Source organism: Lagopus muta, chromosome 12 (genome assembly GCF_023343835.1).
Source record: "Lagopus muta isolate bLagMut1 chromosome 12, bLagMut1 primary, whole genome shotgun sequence".
Classification (NCBI taxonomy): Eukaryota; Metazoa; Chordata; class Aves; order Galliformes; family Phasianidae; genus Lagopus; species Lagopus muta.
Genome location: NC_064444.1, coordinates 961,750 through 978,589, shown reverse-complemented (window position 1 = coordinate 978,589; position 16,840 = coordinate 961,750). Strand labels below are relative to the sequence as shown.

General features: G+C 50.0%; 1 protein-coding gene across 4 annotated transcripts in view; it reads left to right on the top strand.

The window, feature by feature from the left end:
- The first annotated feature begins 2,397 nt into the window (after window positions 1–2,397).
- The window catches only part of NFAT5 (nuclear factor of activated T cells 5), a 58,564-nt gene continuing 44,121 nt past the window's right edge, over window positions 2,398–16,840 (top strand). For 3 of the 4 annotated variants that reach the window (XM_048958830.1, XM_048958829.1, XM_048958828.1), the window contains exon 1: window positions 13,953–14,001. Coding sequence is in view for 1 of the 4 variants with exons in the window: in XM_048958831.1 (XP_048814788.1) it covers window positions 2,451–2,523 (73 nt within the window). In the remaining 3 variants the exon portion in view is untranslated. Of the gene's footprint in view, window positions 2,524–13,952; window positions 14,002–16,840 lie in introns of those variants that run through there. The other variant, XM_048958831.1, reaches the window with a different exon arrangement.

The window sequence follows — 16,840 nt, the reverse complement described above, 5'->3', positions numbered from 1 at the left end:
TTACTTATAAAACAAGAAAATACCTTAATTACACAATACATAAATTTTAACAGGAGTCTCATGTTTTGGTGCCTGGCAGTTAACTGGCTGAGATTTTCTTGTGTTTCATCTATGTTACTCCATACAGAATCACTAAGATTGGAAAAGACCTTTAAGTTCAAGTCCAACAAGGGCTTTTGAGTGGAGTGGAGTGGGGAAGGATGGAGCCAAGCATCTCCACATGCCAAGGGCAGCATCCCTGACCAGAACCTGTCATTCTATAAATTTCTGCTGTGACCACTGGGGAAAAAATGCATCAGTGTGTTCACTCAACTGTGGGCCCTTTTGCTCCAAACAGGTTGCAGGTTTCCTTTTCTTTGTTATTTAAACTTCCCTTGTTTGTGCAGTTTGCACAGCTATAGCAGCACTCACTGTTTCCACTACAGTCACCGCCTGCAGTTCCCCCTTCTGGGATACTGAATATCTTCCCCATCAGCCAAACTACCATTTGAAAAGAACCTGCAAAACACCAAGAGCCCACAGCAAATCTGCCTGGAGCTGCAAGTCCAGGCTCAAGCTAGGTGCGCTCCAAAGCTAAGCACACAAAATGCTCAAAAGTCAAAAAAAAGTACAGGAAAATGCAGATAAATACTTCTTAATGTACAACACCCTTTGGCATTCCAGCCTTTCCCACGTTTGGATTTGTCACCAACAGTGCCCAGTACTGCACGGGCCATGAGAGGCCACACAGGATCAGAAAATCTCTGTTCCGGATTCCACTGACACAGATGGGGCAACACTTACATCAACCTGCACATCAGTGAGCTCACCCTGTTGTGCGCGTACTTGGGTCATCAGGCAACCCCCAAATCTTACCAGTCCCCGAAAGCCAGCCATGTTCAGGGATTTGGTGCTAAGCCTGCTGGGCTGTGCCAGCCAGCGGTGCTCTCCAGCCCCCAAGAGGAACTGTCTGAATTCCTCCTATGCTGTCCCGATTGTTTCGGCAAGGAACACAGACTGGGTTTCACTTGCTGGTCACACAGCCCAGAACCACAGACAGCGGGGACCCTGCAACTGGTGGGAACAAACAGGGACAGATTTGATTAAACCTTGTAGCTGCCCTTACAGCTTAAAGCTCACCTGGGTCTGGGGTGAAGCTGGGGTCTTGCAGGATTCTAATTCTCTTTCTCCCACTTTTAGCCTCATTCTGTGCTGTCATCTGTGCTCTATCCCTAGGCCTGTCTTGATGTGCTTCACCTCTAACTGCAAACCACCTGCTGGCAGCACCTTCTCAGGACAGCACAGCAAAGGTGCTGGCTTGCAGACAGTTTGTTAATTGCTGGCATGAAGGAGCTGCAGCACCCCAGGGATGCCAGAGCCCCTGGCAGGCTGGGCGCACGGTGCCTGCTCACAGCGCTGTCCTGCTCTGCTCCGCACAGAACAGCTCTCGGCGCTCTGCTCGGGGTCACCGCGCCGGTCCCCAGCCGTGGAGATCTGCATGCAGTCCACACAGCCTATGTCTCCACGTCCCTGCGCAGCACAGCAGTGCTGCCGATGGGCAAGGGGAACCTCCCGTGTTCATTTACACAGACTGCCTCCGCTCCTGGCTCCGGCTGGCACAAACAAGAGCGCGGCTCTCCCTTCCTCACGTTCTTTCCAGTACTTTTACACAGCGACGAGACCCCGGGCCTCCTTCAGGCAGGACAGGCCAGGCCCGGCTCCCTCAGGTTCTCCTCGCAGGAGGGGTTCCCGGTCCCTTTAGCGCTTCGGCGGCCCTGCGTTGCCTTCTCCAGAGCGCACCCGTATCTCCGCGGTTCTGAGAGCCCGGATCCGGCCGCACAACTCGCAGCCGCCCGCCTCCCCTCACCGCCTCCGCGCAAGGCCCCTCGGCCCCACCTCCCCCCCCTTCTAGACGCTTCCGCGCCCCCCGCCGCCGCCGCGGCTCTTCCGCCTGCCGCCCCCCCGCCCTCCTCGCGCATGCGCACGACCTCCCTCGCGCCGCTCGCTCCCGCGACACCTCTCCCCTCGCCGCGCGGTTCCGAGACGGCCCTCACGGGTCGCTCCGCGCAGGCGCAGAAGGCCGGGCCTCGGCGCCGTTCCGTCTCCTTGTCTCCCCGCCCTCCGCGGCGCATGCGCGGGCCGGCGGCGCCGGCGTTCCTGGCGCGCGCCCCCTCCCCGCGGCCCCGCGCAGGCGCAGAGAGGTGCCGGAGGGGGCGGGTGGCGCGTTCCGTTGGCGGCGGCCGGTTCCTGTCAGCGGCGGGCGGCGGCGGCGGCGCCCGGTCCCGACGGCGAGCGGAGCCCCCGGCCTGGCCCGACCCGGTCCGCCCCGCGGCGAGCGGAGCGCCGCGCTCTCCCCCGCCGGTGCCCGCCCTCCCCTCCCCGGGGCGGCGGAGGCAGCAGCAGCGCCCCCCCCCCAGGCCGGCCCCCTCCCGCCGCCGCCCCCCTCGCCCCAGCCGGGCCGCGGAGCTGCGATGCCCTCGGACTTCATCTCTCTGCTCAGCGCCGACCTCGACCTCGAGTCCCCCAAGTCCCTCTACTCCAAGGGTGAGCGGGGCCGTGGGGGCCGGTTTGGGGGGGGGGGGGTTACGGCGGGCCGCGCTGAGCTCCGTTGCAGCCCGCCGCGGGGATGCTCGGCTCCGGCTCCGGGCCCGCTCGGCCCGCCCGCATTCCTGGCCCGGCCGCGGCCGCCTCAAGAATGCGTCCCGACAGGTTCTGCCCGCGGGGGCGGCGGGGGGCTCGCGGCCCGCCCGGGAATGCGGATGGGCCTCGCAGGGCCTGCGGCGGGGAACGGCGCTGCGGGGGGAGCGGAGCGGGGCTTCGGGGCCGGGGGAGCGGCGGCGTCCGGCGTGTGCGGCGGGACGAAGGCTGTGACCGCCGCTCCGGTCATTGAAAAGGCCGTAACGTCGCTGGGTTGGGTGAAATGATCGGAGGGGCGGCGGTGCGGGGATGCACGGCCGGACAGACGGCGTTGTGTGGCACGGGGGGCGGCTGTGCGGTGCCTCACGTTGGAGGAGGGATTGAAGTGGGATTTTTTTTCGATTTATTTCGATTGAGGAATTTTGGAGCTGACGTTAATATGCTCGTTAACTGTGAGGCACGTGTCGGTAACGCTGGAACTAAAAGAAATAAAAACACTTTCACGAATAAAGTACAACTTCAGAGCTCTCGCTGCCCAGGGCCGTTCAGCTGCCGTTGCCGGGCGGCGCTCTGTGCTCCTTACAGCCCTATTGCTGCAGGGCTTTGGAGCTGCCCTGTCGGACTCCGTGGTCCCGATGGGTTCTCCCCAGCTTGGTGTATTTTATGGTTCTGTGGCCTGACGTACACGTGTCCACCCGGCTTTGCTCTAGCCACAGCAGTCGAAGCAGGCGGCTCTAACAAAGAAAGAAAATAAAAATACAGCTGGTGAGGAAGTCAATTTAAATAATCATTTGAATGGTTGTCTTGAGCATTTGAGAAGCGCGTCACTAGAACAGTCTGTAAAGCATCACAGCATAAAGGTGTTCTCTCTAAGAATGAGGTTTCCTCAAGGGCTCGTGCTTAACTGCACAGAACTTGTGGGCTCACTCACCTTGCTGTGAATTGTCAACATCTTCGATTTGTTTCGGTTTAATGGGATGATTGAGTGTCAGCTTCAGGTAGGAAGAGCCTCTCAAACTGGTTCATCAAGAGCACATTCTTCTGGGGGCACTGCTGTGGGGTCACAGCCTGCAGAGGGATGGCTCGTGCTGGGAGTGCCCCTAGGAGCTGTGTGTGGAGAGCTGGACAGAGCGGTGGGGGAGACCCTAAAACAAGATTTGCATTCTGTATCTTGTAGTAGTGAACGATCAAGGAGATGTTAGTTTGGAATGCGTTTTGATCTAAATTGGAAGTTAGAATGGATGGCATACTTATGCAGAATAAATAATTAATCTCTCCTCTTTGCTGCATGGTTTGTTGGCATTATTTTAGCAGGATTTTGGAAAAGATATTAGTGGCTATCTGATTAATTGGGACACACTTGGTTGCCATTTTATTTTATAGATGGGTACAGATAAACTTATCCCGCTCACTTATGCTCTGGATAAACTTATCCTGGATGAGAGTGTAAGTACAACTGATGAGATAAAGGAGGTCCGTCCAGAGCTGTGTGCTGGTGGGGAGGCTGTGCTGGGAGCAGGGCAGTGCTGCCCCACAGCTGGGATCCTGCTCACAGGCTGCCCCGTGGCTTTTCCTCCGTGCCCTGGGTTGTGAGTGTGGCTGCATTGCCTGGTGCCTGCATGTGAGTGCCAGCTGCGGTCACGGAGGTGTTTTGGGCAGGAGTGAAGCAGGAGGACTGGGGTCTTCCAGGGGGTCAATGAAGCTTCCTAGTATTTGTGCTTGGCTTGGTTGAAAGGGGAGCAGAAGAGTATTAGCGCTCGGATTAAGTCATGCCGCCTGCTCTTAGGGAAGAAGAGAGGTTATATTTGAGTGTGCGGAGAGTTGGGATGAGGCTGCTGTGGTCGTTACGGCCCGGCCTGCTCCCCGGGGCTGTTACGTCACCTGGCACGCTGTCGCTGCGCGTTAGCGTTCTCTCTGCATGGCCACTTCAGTGCCGATTCTTGTCCTCGTGTTTCTGTCACAATGTCCAACATAACTTCTGAACCCACACAGCCGAGAGGTGAAACGGCAATTGAAAGAGAGAGTCATTGATTTAAAATTTGCTCTGACTGTTCTTTTCAGGGTGCTTTTTCCCATTCATGTTTAGCTTGGGAAAGAGAGCATTTTCCTTTGCGTGTCCCAAGAGCTTTATCTTCCAGTTTGTACTTCTGTACTTGCAGCTCGCATGCATCTGCACTTGCTGAGTTCAGACAATCTCCTCCCTCTCTCTTCCTCACTGCTCTGTTCACACCAATGTTTCTGTAGCCCTACATTGAACTGCTGGCTTGGGGAACAATCATGTTAAAACAAACTCAGTTTTTCCCTTCTTCATTCTCAGAAAGAGAAATTAAGATTTTATGACTGCGGATGGAGTTTGCTGTGGGTCTCCTTGAATGACTTACTCTGACTCAAGGAAGGGACGTGTGGAAACTAGCTGTGGGAAGGGTGGGCCCACGTCTGGCTCAGCGTGCCCAGCAAGCAGCTGGGATCCCTGCTGTGGGATCCCCGGCCTTGGGGACACGGCTGCCAGGGCTGTGAGTGCTGAGCGGTGGCTCTGGAGCTCATCCCTGCAGTGCTGAGGACTGGAAAGCTGGCTTTTGGTGTGCATACATCACCAATGCTTCTGAAAGTAGATCCTTTGTGACCGTTGTCAAAGGATGGTGTCTGCTAATTGATAATAGAGGTAGTGATCAATTTCAGTCTTCTGCTCTTTATGTAACATACTGTCCTTTTTGAAATAAAACAACCCAAAATGCACACAGATTGGTAACGCAGTAGAAAAATCACTGAAGTGTAAAACCAAAAACCTTGAGGCTGGTTGTTCTGTGGTTGAATATCATATGCAGCATTCAAGTATAACAAAGTTAACTATTCATTATGAACAGGCAGAGGTACAAAATTGCAATCAAAGCAGTTCATTCAATGTCAAGCACTAACTCTGAACTGATTAAATGTGCTAATTTAGCTAATGCTTTCATTCTGAACAGCTAAAAAGTAATGCATAGTAAAAATTGCATCTTTTCACTGGAGCAGGTAAGGTCAGAGCTCCTTACTCTTTTTTTTCCCCCGTTTTGTTTTTCGTATCTGAATACCTGTAAAACTGCAGGGCTTTTTGGAGCTTGGAAGCACCAAGAAAAATGTGAGCGGTCTCCTGAATAGCTCCTTTGCCCTGAATATGTCACGTAGTCAGAACTCGGTTTCCTTCCATGCCTATGTGACTGTGATCTACTTGTGCCCACTGGGATTTATTGGCGCACTCCATACGCTTTGTAGCAATTTTTTTTTTTTACTAGAATTTTTTTTCTTTCCATGATGCAAGAAGTAACTCTAGCAAGGCAATGGATGATCAAAGAAGAGCGGAACAGATGCCTTATGAAAGCAGCAAGAGCCTGCTTTTACTTCTGAACTTCAGAACAAATACAAAAAACAAATCAGAACAAATAGTTTTCAGGAGTAGAAATAACGTGTTTTAGCTTCTTTGAGGAGCTCCAAGAAGGTGCTGCAGCAGACAGGCTGGGCTGGGTGGTTCTTTCTGCAGGCTGATGGTGACCAGAGCACAGTTCTTCCAAAGCCCTGTAAGTTCTGCCAGCCTTGGACATGTCTGACTCTCCTTCGAGTCCATCTGTCTTATTGGCTTCAAAATCAGAGCTGTGGAGCATGTTGCTGCGAAACAATTGTCTGGATTTGGGGCAGGGTTTTGAATTCCCAGCTTTTCTCACCAGAATTAGAAAATTCTGTTGGAACAGCCCCTCGCTCTGCTGCGTGTTCCTACCCAGTTCCACACACTGTGCCAACGCAATGTTTTCTTATGTCTCCAAACGAATGGGATTGGGAAACCAGTCTCGGAGTACACTGTGCTTTGAGTCAGGTTTTCTGACGTTCTGCCCCTCATCTGTGCAGCTACACTGTGGTGTATCCAGAGAAGATGGGGCGACTGAGGGCTGGGGTTGGGTGCTGGGGAGGCCAGCCTTGGGGCGGAGCTGCCAGCCATGTGGCTGTGTGTCAGGACGAGGTGCTCCTTGTTCCATGCCTGCCCTGCCTGCCCCCTGCTGCGCTCTGCGTTCTGCCTCGCAGGTTTCTCGGGAGCCAGAAGTTGGAAAACTGCATGCGTCTGCTGTGCAGATTTCCCTTGTTGCTGATGTGCTGCAGAGGAAGCAAGTCTTTCTCAATGCTTTCCTTTCCTCTCGCCTTCATCTTTAGCTTTTTTAGTCCATTATGTACTTTGTGGACACGAGGTTTTGCCTCTTTGCATTCCTCGTACTAAGTTTTGCTTGAGAAACTTTGTTTTTTCTTTGTTTTTCTTACATTTTTGATTGCTCATAGACTTCAATAGACTCTGAAGGAGTAGTAATTTCTTTCATACAAAAGATAGCGGCCTGACCTCATTCTGAAGTTCAGATACGCTGCTAATCTTAGCAGGAATTGGTGAGTGGCCAAAGTGCAGGTGAAGTAAGGTACGTGCTCGTCCCTCTGTGCTTTATCACGTGTGTTATCTTCCCTGTGTTTATGTTAAGAGTAAACTGATGAGGGTGGATATTCTTTGGATAAGATTTGGCCTTCTCATCAGTAAGTACAGCAGCTGATTTGAAGACTGACTGCAGTGAACTCATGGGTCTAACTTTGAACTGTATCATAGCAGACTGCTGGGCACGTGGTAAAATCCAAAGGAGCTGCTGTTTGCAAAAGCATGCGGCGCTTCAGCAGGGCTTGAAATGTAAACGATCAGCATCTGTTCGTAGAATCGCATCCCAAGTTGAAAGGGACCTGTAGGGCCGTGGGGTCGGGCTCCTGAACGTGATGGTTATTCTCTGCTACACTGTATGGTATTCTTAGTTACTTTCTGTATTCACCCTGTGGCTCTTGGTCTGAGTAGCAGCAGTGAAGGGAATGCTTTGCCATTGGGGTGGATGTGCTGAGGAGTTGCCCTCCCAGTCCCATCTGCCAGCCGTCCCAACAGCAGCCGGAGAGCTTTTGCAGTTGCTTTGTAAATAATTGGAAAGGATTTGGGGTCACCTTGCAAAGTTTATGAAACTGGTGCAATGTACCAAATAATGCAGAGGTTTGTTATTAAAGGCAGGTCTGAGTTGTGGTGAAGTTTGTTTGGCAAACAGAAGGCAGACAGATAGCAATCAATGCCAGTGCTTGGCAAGATGAGGCATGTAGGAAAGAAAGATTCATAGGCAACAATAAAAAGAGTTTTTGCTTGTTGGAGTTGCGCTCCAGTTCAGACAAACAGCCACTTACACACCACTTGTTTCGGTCGCATTGTCTGGAGCCCTGGTATTTTCTATGGCTTTGCTGAGCAGAAGAATCTGTAAGTTTTGATAGCAGCATTACAGAGTGATTGGAAAATAATAAGCTGCAGAGTTCAGTAGTTTCCATGAACCGATGGCAGTTTGTATTTCCTTGTGCATAGAGGAACACGATCTGCTCATACACCATTCACTGATGGTGGCTGTGCAAGGTGCTGTGTGCAGTGGGGCAGGCAGGAGTGACCCCCGGAGCTGTCCTGCCTCATCCTGCCATGGCCAGCATCCTCAGCCTTGCTTGTGTGGGCTGCTTCAGCCCCTTGGTCGTCCTCAGGGCCCACGTGCATGTCAGGCTGTGAATTCTGAAGTGTTCTTGTTGCTCTTGGGACTTCTGTGAGCTCTCACATCAGCAGTTCACATCCAGTGTCAATTTGCACCTGCTCTTCTTATTGGGGTGAGTTATCCATCTTGAACGTAGCAGTTTATTTTCCCAGAAGCTGTAGGCAATGTGTGGGTTTTGTCTCCTATTGCCTCTTGTCTTGAAGGTATCTGACAGGTTCGGACCCTACTGGAAGCTGGAGCCCTGCTGCTCCCTTAGCAGAGCGCTTACACGTGTTCAGCAGAAGCGTGTTCCTTTGCAATTGACTTCTCTGTGTTGTGGGGTTTGGTGCTCCAGGCTTGTGCCCCCATTCAGCAGTTTTAAACTCTTCTCTGTGTTTGCTACTGGTAGAACTTCCATCAGCTCTTGGCTGTAAGTATGTTTGAGTGAGCATGTGCCCTTCCTTTGCCTACATGCAGATTTCCTTTGGGTATAAGTCTGGCTTTGTTTTTCTTTTAGGGCATCTGTATTCTGGATGGGGCCTTCTGCCTCACCTTGAAACCTGAGCTGTACCTGGGATGGAGCTGCTCCTCAATCTGATGGGGAAATCATTTGGTTTCTTATTTTGTGGCCTGAAAAGATTCAGTTTAATCTTCAGCACTTTGTTTAAGTTGCGTGCTGCCAATTCAGTAGAAAAGGTGCTTTCAGAGGTGTGGCAGCAAGGAAGGGATTATATTGTTTAGAGTAAAATTAAGTACTGCTTGCTGTGCAGGTATTCCAGTACATTAATGCAATAGCAAAAGAATTCATTTCAGAAGATTACCTTTCTACCCCTGAGCCAGGGAATCTGCAGGCTTTTATGTTTGCTGAATTAAGCTTTAACATGTAAAGGAAAGAAAGCTGAAGCCCTGGGAAGTGGCAGCAGGTGCCTGATGCAGTGGATGCCAGTACCTGCTGAAGGAACTCTGGGAACGAGGCTCCTCCCTTAAAAGTTCAGTAGGGAAAGGCAAGTTAATGGAGCCGGAGAGGTCTTCAGTATAGCAGTGGGGAGGCTGTGATGCCCTGCTCCCTTCCAGCGGGTGGCCCTCAGTGAGGCACGTCTGAGTCCCCGGAAGCTTTTGCTGGGGTGTCCAGCAAGCATCGTTATCTGCATGCAGCTGATTACCCCATGAACTCTAACCCCCAGCGGGCTTATCTGCTGTTAAATTATCTTTCCATGGATCCTCATCGAGCTTTAGCACATACAAAGTGTTGCACATGCAAAACTAAGGAATCGAGTGGAGGGGGTCATGGATGATAAAGCACAGATAAAAAGGCCTTGCTGTTTTAGTTAGTGTTCATGGCTTCAGAGTTAGAGACGCCCAGTGCAATGAGCAGGCAGTGATTTAAAGCCAGATTTATTTGGTTGGGTTGTTTTGGGTTTTTTTTGGAATGCTGTTTAATTTCAGAAATGGCTGATGGATGTTTTGGGTGGTAAAAGGATCAATGAGTCGAGGTGTCGGATCTGTAGGGATGCACCTGCTCAGCAAAGCACAAAGGAAGGGAGCCAGTCTGCAGCTGCTTGTAGAGCCTGGAGGGGATTCTGTGCAAAGCTTAGTGCTTCTTGTTAACCTTTCCTTGTAGTCTGCTGCTATCAGAGAAAAGCTATCTCTGTTTAGTTTGATTTGGCATTACCATCCCTATGTTTTCTACCACTTGGCAATTCCAGACTAGTTACACCACTCATTCTTTCACTGCTCCTCTTCCTCTGATTCCATTGGGGGTTTTAGCTCCGCAGTACAGAAAAGAACTTTTTATCCACGTTTTGCTGTTGAATGTTTGGCTTGGCTTCCCACTTTATCATCAAACATAGTACTTGAATTGTAGTTAGGAACCAAAGTGATGGTAAGGGAGCATAAGTGCTCTTCAGTTTGGGGAAGGTGCATGAAAGCACCCTTTAATGTCAGCAGCTTACTGAAGTGAGCCAGGGGCTGTGCTGATGGCCTGTGGGCTCCGGAATGGAGGATGGTGCTGTGGGAGGAAACGTTGCAACAGGCCAAGTCTCATGAATGCGGCCTCCAGGCCTGTCTTCACTATGAAATGCTGCATCTGAGAGCTGATTGCAATGTATTTAGAGTCTGAATTCTTGCACGCTGTTGTTCTTTGAGGTCAGATACTGTGGTATGGCTCAAAAGGAAAAGGTGCATCTGTCTTTTTGTTGCTGCTGGCACAGCAGTGGGTGCTGTTACAGCTGTTGTACAGCAAATGTAAGAGATGGCAAAAACAAGCCCACTGGAAGAAATTGTGCTAACCTGAAAAGACTGAGAAACTGTCCTGATACGAGAGTGTGTGGAGTGTCAGATGGACTTCTGTCTGCAATGCTTTGCACCTACAGAACTGAGGTAACCGGCTGGAGCTCCTGGTTACCTTTGTTTCTGGTGGATTTTGATTTTGGCACAATATCAATGTTGTAAAGTGGTGGGTAAGCAGATATTGCTAATACTTGTGCTTTGGACATTCAATATGTGGGCATTTGGGAAATGAAGTTGAAGCTTTTTAGTGGCAGAATGAAGATGGGGAGGAAACCAAGTATGCTTTCCATTCCGTTTTGCTTGGAATCACAAAGTGTTGCTGCTGTTATAACATTGTTATTTACTGTTGTTACCTGGAAAAATAGGGTTGTTTGAATTCCTTAATTTTCATACCTATCATATTTGAACTCTTTCCAAAGGGCAATCTTAGTTCAGTTTCCTGCATGCTGGAAAATTAAAATATGGCAGCTTTGGGTTGTTTTCTTTTCATTCTTCTCAATTTTGGGTTGTTTAAGAGCAACGTGCCTCCTCAAACACTGCTGCTCCTCAGACGTAGCAAAGTCAGAGGTGATGGGCTGGTTTGGCTGTGGAGCTGAGCGGTGCCCGCCTGGGTCCGTGCCTCTGTGCTGCTGTCATTCTTCAGCTGTGCTGCTTTGTCCGCTGTGTTCTATTTGTTTCTTTTGAGTTCTGGGAGTTTAGTCTGGAATTTACAATGGCACAGGACAGACTTTTTAGTAAGTCAGTGCCGGTCCATTTCTTGAAGTGACACTCGCTAAATAAAGTTGTTGTCTTTCTGAGATTTGTAAAATTGGATGCAAACAAGACCCAGGATTTATACTGTCTGTCTGCATTTATAAAAGTACTCTTTGAGCTGTGAATGAGGATGACTGAAACACAGCCAGGAAAGCTTTATTTGATATTTGGACGTGTGCCATGAATAGAGTTCAGCTAACACATGCCTTTGTCAGTTGTTGAAATTCAACTTTAAAAGGATTAATTTCTCAACCCTACCCTGCTGAGCAGAACCCTGAATGCTGAGATTAACAGCTTTTCTGAAGGTTGGTGGAACGCTGCAGTAAGTGACTTCTGTTCAGGTATAAATTATTGGCACAGTTACCCTTCTAATACGAGCATTTTTGGTCTCAACACTTGCAGCTTTAAAAAAGGAGGAAAAATCCTTTTGGATTTCACGTATTTATTTTTCAGTACGAGAGGCAGCAATGGAGGAGTTGCGGTAAAACTCCAGTGACTTGGTTCATCATATGCTGCTGATGGACCTGTTCAAAGCAGAGGAGCTGTGTGTCAGAGCTCCTCCCGCTCAGCAGCGTGTGCTGTGCGTTATGCCGGTGTCAGCAGCACAGTGCAGCTCCTCTGCTGCTGCTCACAGGGGACTTTCACCAACATCAGCTTCTTAATCAAAGTTTTCTGCTGTGGGCAGAGCGATGGCATCTGCCTTTCCCTGTGTGCTCACAAGTCGTGTTGATTTAGGGTTCGCTGCTTTTGTCTGAAGCCAGAGGGAACTGGAAGGAAGATTTGATGTTTGGTTGTGTAAAACGGCCCTGTATACACTGCAGTTTCTTTGAAAACCTGCCACTGTTGCTGTAGCGGCAGTACAGCTCTGCAGTATTGGCAGTAATGGGAGCACTGGTGGCAGGACTCGCTCCCGGCGTTTGGCTGTGCTGCCATCCACAGAGCCACTGCTCGTGGCGTGGATGATGCAACGCAAGGGAGGCAGCAAGTTCTATCGCTTGTTTTCACTGCTGTCTGCTTGGAGGTGCAGCTGAAGGAAGGCAGCGGCGCGAGTGCCTGGAGCACAGCTGGCATGCCTTCCTTTCAGAAGGATGCGTTCCTCACAGTACGTGCACGGGGAAGGACATAACCCAGACGTGTTTGTCACCTGGTGAAGCGTTGGTTTGAGCTGAGTCCTGTGTTTAATCACGTTATTCTGAGACACCCCCAGAGGTGTCGTGTACGCACTGCTGTGGTGTTGCCCGGCAGACTGAGCACCGGCCTGCATGGACACAGCCGTGTCCCACTGCGTGCTGGTGGCTGCGCAGCCTCATCAGCTGCTGCCTGCCTGTGGCTCAGTTTCTGCTTGTGCAGACAGGAGAAATCGTGCTGACAGCCTCGTAATGTGCTTTGGGATGTATGCATCAAGGCTGTGAAGGAGTTCCCTGCCCCAGCCTATCAGCTTGATGGCTTGCACCTTCTGCTGGTTGTGCACAAATCCTGTGCCATTTGTAGTGTGTGGAGGTGTGCACTCAGCGTGGCTGTAGTGCTTCTCCTTGCTGACTTAGGGGCACAAAGCCTCAGGCTGCCTGCCTGCATCTCCCTGCAGACCTGAGCTCAGATGGGCTGGGTGCAGACGATCCCTGCAGCAGCGCACATCATTCTGTACTGTAAGAACTGAACTTGTTCAATTAAACCATACGTGGGGATGTGGGAAGACCTGGTTTCCCTTGGTGTATGTATGGAGGGAGCTGATCGTCTCCTGCAGGCTCTTCCTGATGTGAAATAGTTTGCTTGAAAGTGTTCCCACACCCAAGCTTTTGTTACAGAAAAATCCACCAGGGTCTCCTGACGCTAACATGTTGTTACAAAGCAAGGCTTTGCTTGTGTGTTGAGTATTTAGAGCTGACGTAACACTCCCACCTCCCTTTCAGAACCCTTTGTGAACTGAGCTATTGTGGTGTTGTTTAGTGACTGGGTTTATTGTATGCAACTATATTGTTTGTCATAGACTGGATTTGTGGGTAGAACCAGACTTCAAGTTAAAAATAAGCAAACCAAAAACAACCAACAAAAACGTGGGTTCTTCTGAAAGGATCAGAAGCTTTGACTTTTCAGATACAGCGTAGATTTTGGTTTTAGTGCCTTCTACAAACATTTCTGAAAGACCTCAATTGCGCACAGAGCTTCATTAAACAGCAGCTGACTTTGGAGTGGGGTGTGACAGCAGAGACCTTGCAATACAGGTTTAGCTCCAAACCCTACACTTCAGCATGAGTTGATGAGCATCACAAAATCTGTATGTGCTCGGGCACTTTGAACCTGATTTTTTATGCTGCCTGGGGATGTATGCAGCATGGACACTGGTTTTGGTGGTTTAATTTTTTTCACTTTCTCTCCAGTGTCCTTCATTTGCAGAGCATGTGTGCTCCACTGTACTTTCCTCCCTTGCAGCCTCTACAGCTGGAGCTACTTGCATGTTTGTGTACTTCTAATTGTTTTTTGATTTAGTTCCATGTAAACATCTCTTTGCCTGTTTGCTTGCTTGTTTTTTGATCAGCTTGGAGTACCTCATTAGAAGAGATTTCTGCTAGCATGCTGCCAGCTGATTAGAAGAGAGCACCAAGGTTTGTCTAATCTCTGGTGTGACTGTCATATGCTACAGCAAGGAAGTGGCTTCGGGAGAAGCAGCCAAATCTGCATGGGTATTAAACCATGTTGAGGAGAACTGTACTGGTGGGGATGAAGTGGATAGCCGTTCGGTGCGGGCAGCTTATTAAACACAAGGACTGTCCTTGCTCAGAAGGCCAAGGAAGTGGTAAGAGATTTCCAGTACCCTTAAAGGCAAAAAGCCTGTGGGAATGCCTTGTGTGCCCCCAGTGCACCGGCTGTGCCCCGTGCTGTCCTGCATGGCTGCTCTGCACGCAGGGCACTGCTGTCACTTTGGGAAGGGGCTGAGGGTTTTGGGGATGGCCTGGCTGTGCTTTGGGAGTTGTGGTGGTTCAGCTGCACCCAACGAGCCACCTCACAGAGCCTGGGGAGGAGATGAGTCCTCCTGCAGCGTCATGAACCAGTTCTGGCACAGTGAGAGCCAGCGAGGCACTGAATTGCTGGGATCACAACTCTTCATCTGTATAGCTGGAACTTCTATGGGGATGTAACTGAGGAGTCATTCAAGGCTCATTCCATGTGAGTAGCTACAGAGAAGGCTTGCAGTTGCTGCATGTGAGGCAATGCTGGCTCTGGGTGTGCTGGGTTTGCTGGGCTACAGCTGCGCCGATTGTTTTCAGCTCCTTTCATGAACTGTTTTGAGGAAACTGCTTCTTTCCTCTTCCCACCTTCCACTTACTTGAAGCAGGAGCATCTGTCCCCGTGTCAGCATTAGGCTCATATTTAATGAGAGAGCTTTTACCTGGCAGTGGTTTATCTTCTGACAATGGGGGCCTGCCCAAAAGGGGAATTGTCCGGTGTCACCGGGAGGTGAGCACACCAGTGATTTTTCTGTGGGACGTATCCAAAGCTGGGAGAGGAACGTTCAGTTCTGAGGGGCTTAGGCTGCCTCTAGCTGTATGCTCGCAGAGGATCTGAAATTTTGCAGGGTTGGTTATGGACTCGGGATCTGGGCTGTTGTTCTGGCAGGATGGCCACGTGAAGTGCAGTTTTCTGAGGTGGCAATGCTATTGGCAGCAACATCAAAGTTACGGGCAGCTGATTGCAGAGAGATTACAGTGCTGGGATAATTGGATAAAGGGCGGGTGAAGAAACTCGACGCTTAAAGTACTTGGTGTAAATCTGCCTGTCCCTGTGTGTCCTTGATTTCAGTACTAGAATGTGTGAAGCCTGGGCTCTCCTGGTGGGTCCCGGGAGATATTCTGAGGGGTGGGGGGGGATCTGGGAGGTGGTTGTGAGTGGGGTGGGATAGCTGGCAGCGTGGCTGTGTGGGGATGGATGTGAGCGGCTCAGGGCTGCTGCTGAGCTGGGCTGGTGTGCCCGTCTTGTTTATGCTTCACAGCAAGAACAGTCCTGAAATGCAGGTTCCTCTTTTCCTATCTGGCATAAAAAAAAAATGTATTCAGGGAAAATGCTGGGTATACATGGAGCTGCTGGTAGGGAAGAACAGAAACTCGAGATCAATGGGTGCGTTCTCCAAGGGGATTTAAAACCAGCAGTAAATTAGGAGGCACTGGTGCTGCCAGCTGACTGCAGCCTGACTCCTTCATTCAGCACAGTGCCTGCTGAAAACAGCAATTCTGTTTACGTATTTTTCATGTTAATTTTTTTAAAATTATTTTTGCTTTCAAATGCAGTGCTACATTTAGATAACTGCTTTTTCTTGTTGATGTTTTCCGTGTGAATAAGTGCAAAATTCTGGCAGAAGGAGAGTGTGTGTGTTAAAAAACAAATAAAAAACCCCACTCCACTACCAAAGAAACAACCAAAGGAAAACCAAATAGCAGCAGTAACGAGCTGATCAGTAAGAAAGGAGCCTGAGCTGTTTAAGTATGGCAGAGCATGGGGAGAAGCTGCATCCCCCGGGAAGAATCGGTTTCCTTGCAGTAAGGCTAATCTTTCTGGCATTTGTCAGTTTCTGCTTTAATGCTATTTATAGTGCAGCATATATAAACACTGGCCTGTGTTTAGGTGAAAACACAAAGTTTCATTTGAAGTCTGATGTGTTAGGAGCAGGTTTGATGTGGCAGGTTTTCTTAAAGGTACCCAAACCCTTTCAGATTCCCAAGGGAAGTTCTGCAGGGTGGTTCTCAATAATGCAGCTCCTGAGAGATGTGCGTTAGCTCACAAAGCTGTAGCTGTGCTGAGGAAAATCCAGGAGGTTCCCCTTAGCTTAGATGTGACGTTGGACTTGTTGGCGCAGTGTTCAGGTGTGGGGATAGCAGTCGGCTGCTGTGGGTGAGGCCGTTTTGAGTCGCTTGGTCTTTTAGCAATGAAGCATGAAATTAAAGGTTTGCTCTTAATGGTCTTGTGATTTTCGGGAATGTGCTTCAGTTTGAATGCCTGCTTTTCCTCCCCGTGCTCTCTATCATATTGTTAGAATTATTCACAAAGATGGTATTTGTGCTTGTTGTGGGTCATATTTGTGCTAAAATTATCTGTTCCGTGAGAAACTGCTTTGGGGCTTTTGGTTCTGAGCATCCCTTTAGAGCAGCGGATTTGACATGCCTTTGTCACTTCTGAGAATTAAAAATACATATTTTAAATAAGATGAAAGCTCGATCCCACCTAATTACTTAGCTGGAACGAGGCTTTGTAACTAACACCAATATCTTATGAGTCATGTTGGAATTATAACGATGAGCGGTCCTCTCAAGGAGGATGTCTTGGGAGGCAACAGTGAGAAGTGAAAATGTATGCATGTATTCTACATGCAGATAAAAATATACCCGGCAGCCTGTGGCTGTGGGGCTGCTGCTGCTCCCCTGCTGGGGGCTGCTGTGCACCGGGGGCAGCTGCGCGGCTGCCGATGCTGTGGGGCCTCTGTTGCTGCGGCAGCAATCTCGGCCTTTGGGTCAAGATCCTCATCCTGAAGACAGTCTGTGGTTCAGCAGGAAATGGACCCACGCACATCTCATGGCTTCCAAATGCCACATTTTATTTGGAGATGTTTTCGTCATATTGACAGCTATTGCACTGGCCAAGCT